The following is a 2,169-nucleotide window of genomic DNA, read 5'->3' on the forward strand; positions in this document are numbered from 1 at the left end:
TAGCTTCAGGAACTCCTCCTCGCTCACTGTGAGAGGGTCCTTCATTTCCGTGTCAGCTTTACTGTACGTTGCAGAAGGATGTGCGAAGAGAACCATCTCCGCCAATTCATCATCTGTCAAGTTCATTTGTAGCGAGGCAGCGATGGGACGAAGATCATCTACATTTATATACCCCTTCTCACCTGTATCTATTAATTTGAAGGCACGTATAGCCTCAGAACGATTTTCACGTTGCATTATTTTCGCGATAATAACGCTGTAAAAATCATTGAAGTCAATCACTCCAGTAGTGGACGCGCCAACCTGTCGAAGGAGGTGAGTTAACTCCTCCTTCCCCACCTCATAGCCAAGAGCGCAAAAAGCAACTTTAACATCCTGCGCATTGATGCGGCCAGTACCGTCTGAGTCAAAGAAATCAAACGCCTCTCGCAGTTGTGCCTTATGCTTCTCAGATATGGCTATTGACAGTTGTGTTTTAGACTCAACCTTCTCCACTGCCGCACATCTCGCCGCGCCCTTTAACTTGGGCCCTTCCATCCCTACTAATTACCCACTTTGTGCACTTGTTGGTCTGTGATGCGTTGTGAAAAGAAAGTAAGGCGTAAAGAAACACATGAGAAAGGAGGGAAAGCACAAACGCGCACTAAGTGAAATTCATTTTTAAAAATTGCGATATCCCAAACCAACCTTTAGAACAAAGGTGGAAACAACGCTGACAATGGTGGCAGCAAATGAGAAGCGCGTGATATGAGTTTGTCCATCGGTCCCAGGCAATTCTTTCCACAAATATATGGGAATGTGTGTACACGCACACAAAACCACCAACTACGATAAGTGCACAGCGCCCTCGGTGTGATAATAACCATCCGGTGAACCCTTCATACGGCAGAGGTCCACCGTCGATAAAGTCACATCACCAAAATCATGGTGCTGGTAGTCAGCCCACAATGACTGAGGTATTGTGTCTCCAAGTTGTTGCCGTTGATTGGGGCGTATCTTCGCCACCGTCACGTGTGGGACGTAGGAGTCATGAGGATTTCCCTTCAAGTCGACTCCCAAAACACCACCCACACGCCTCCTAATATCGCAAACAGCACGTTCCAGCCTCCCAAAGTCTGCCTCAGGCACAACGCGAATAAATAAAACGCGACCGAAGTCAAACGTCCCGAGCCCCCTGAAACGAAGTTGCAGCGGTTGGACGCATGCAAAGGTCTCAGACATTGACTGCTGGATATTTTTCACAAGTTCTTCCCGAGAATTCTCGGGAATCGTCATCACTCCCAATGTAATGTGCAACTTCGTTGGGGAAACCAGCATCGGTGCACATTGCTGGTGAGAAAAAAGTAAATGGTTATGCATTTCCTTTACTCGCAGGGTTACAGAGTTCCTAGAAGGGAGCCGAAGCGAAAAAAAATGCGTTGGCCGTTCGCGGGCACTCCACGGAGGTGCTATCGTTTGCCGTGTCTCGCCCGTTGCAAAATTTGTGCGCAGCTCCCGCCTGTAACGGGACTGCACATCTGTCTCTTCTACAGTCACACCAGGTGCAATTCTGTGGTCAACTATACGATGATTGATGGGAAAGTAAAGTCCCCTTTCACCCTTCTGCAAGACCCTCGGGACACGCCTAAGCATAGCTCCCTACACAAAACGATAGGCAAGTTAAAGAAAGGGGGAAAATGCACACTTATTGGCAGAGGGGAAACGAAAACCGACCATAAAAGAGGGGTATAATTCAACATCAATACCAATTGCATGCAAATAAACAAAAACGCATAAATATGAAATACGCACATAAGTCCGCCCAATGCAACGGTGAGCACAGGTAAGTGCCCGTTATCAGTGGAAAAGCTCAGTACATAGGCCACGGTTTACCCCTAAGTAGTAATAATAAAGAAATAAGAAAATGGGGATTACACGAGGAACAAAAAAGAAAAGAAAAAAACATACACAATGGTAAGAAAAGAAAAGCGGGTAGAACAACGGGAGATCAGGAATGAGGAAAACAATGCAGGCCGCTAAGAAGTAATCCTCAAAACGAACGCAAAGCGAAAGCACCGGACAGTGAACCCTCAACAACCGAAGAAGATGCTGGTGCGGAGGGAATGCCGCCCCCACAACATGGTGGAGTCGGACAGCAGGCAAAATACAAAACATTTTTTTGCTTTTTTT

At 46.7% G+C, this 2,169-nt stretch overlaps 1 protein-coding gene and 1 pseudogene across 2 annotated transcripts; both read right to left on the minus strand.

Moving 5' to 3' along the window:
• Positions 1 to 537, minus strand: TEOVI_000713200:pseudogene (annotated as a pseudogene). The gene has a single exon. A coding segment is annotated over exon 1 (537 nt).
• Positions 538 to 825: 288 nt separating this feature from the next.
• TEOVI_000713300 (AKAP7 2'5' RNA ligase-like domain containing protein, putative) lies at positions 826 to 1,632 on the minus strand (the record flags this gene model as incomplete). The annotated part of the gene is made up of 1 exon (XM_067221607.1): positions 826 to 1,632. One exon carries the CDS (start codon positions 1,630 to 1,632, stop codon positions 826 to 828), a length of 807 nt encoding a protein of 268 aa, XP_067077708.1.
• Positions 1,633 to 2,169: the final 537 nt, after the last annotated feature.

Source organism: Trypanosoma equiperdum, assembly GCF_001457755.1.
Source record: "Trypanosoma equiperdum strain OVI genome assembly, contig: ctg_1474, whole genome shotgun sequence".
NCBI classification, from domain to species: domain Eukaryota; phylum Euglenozoa; class Kinetoplastea; order Trypanosomatida; family Trypanosomatidae; genus Trypanosoma; species Trypanosoma equiperdum.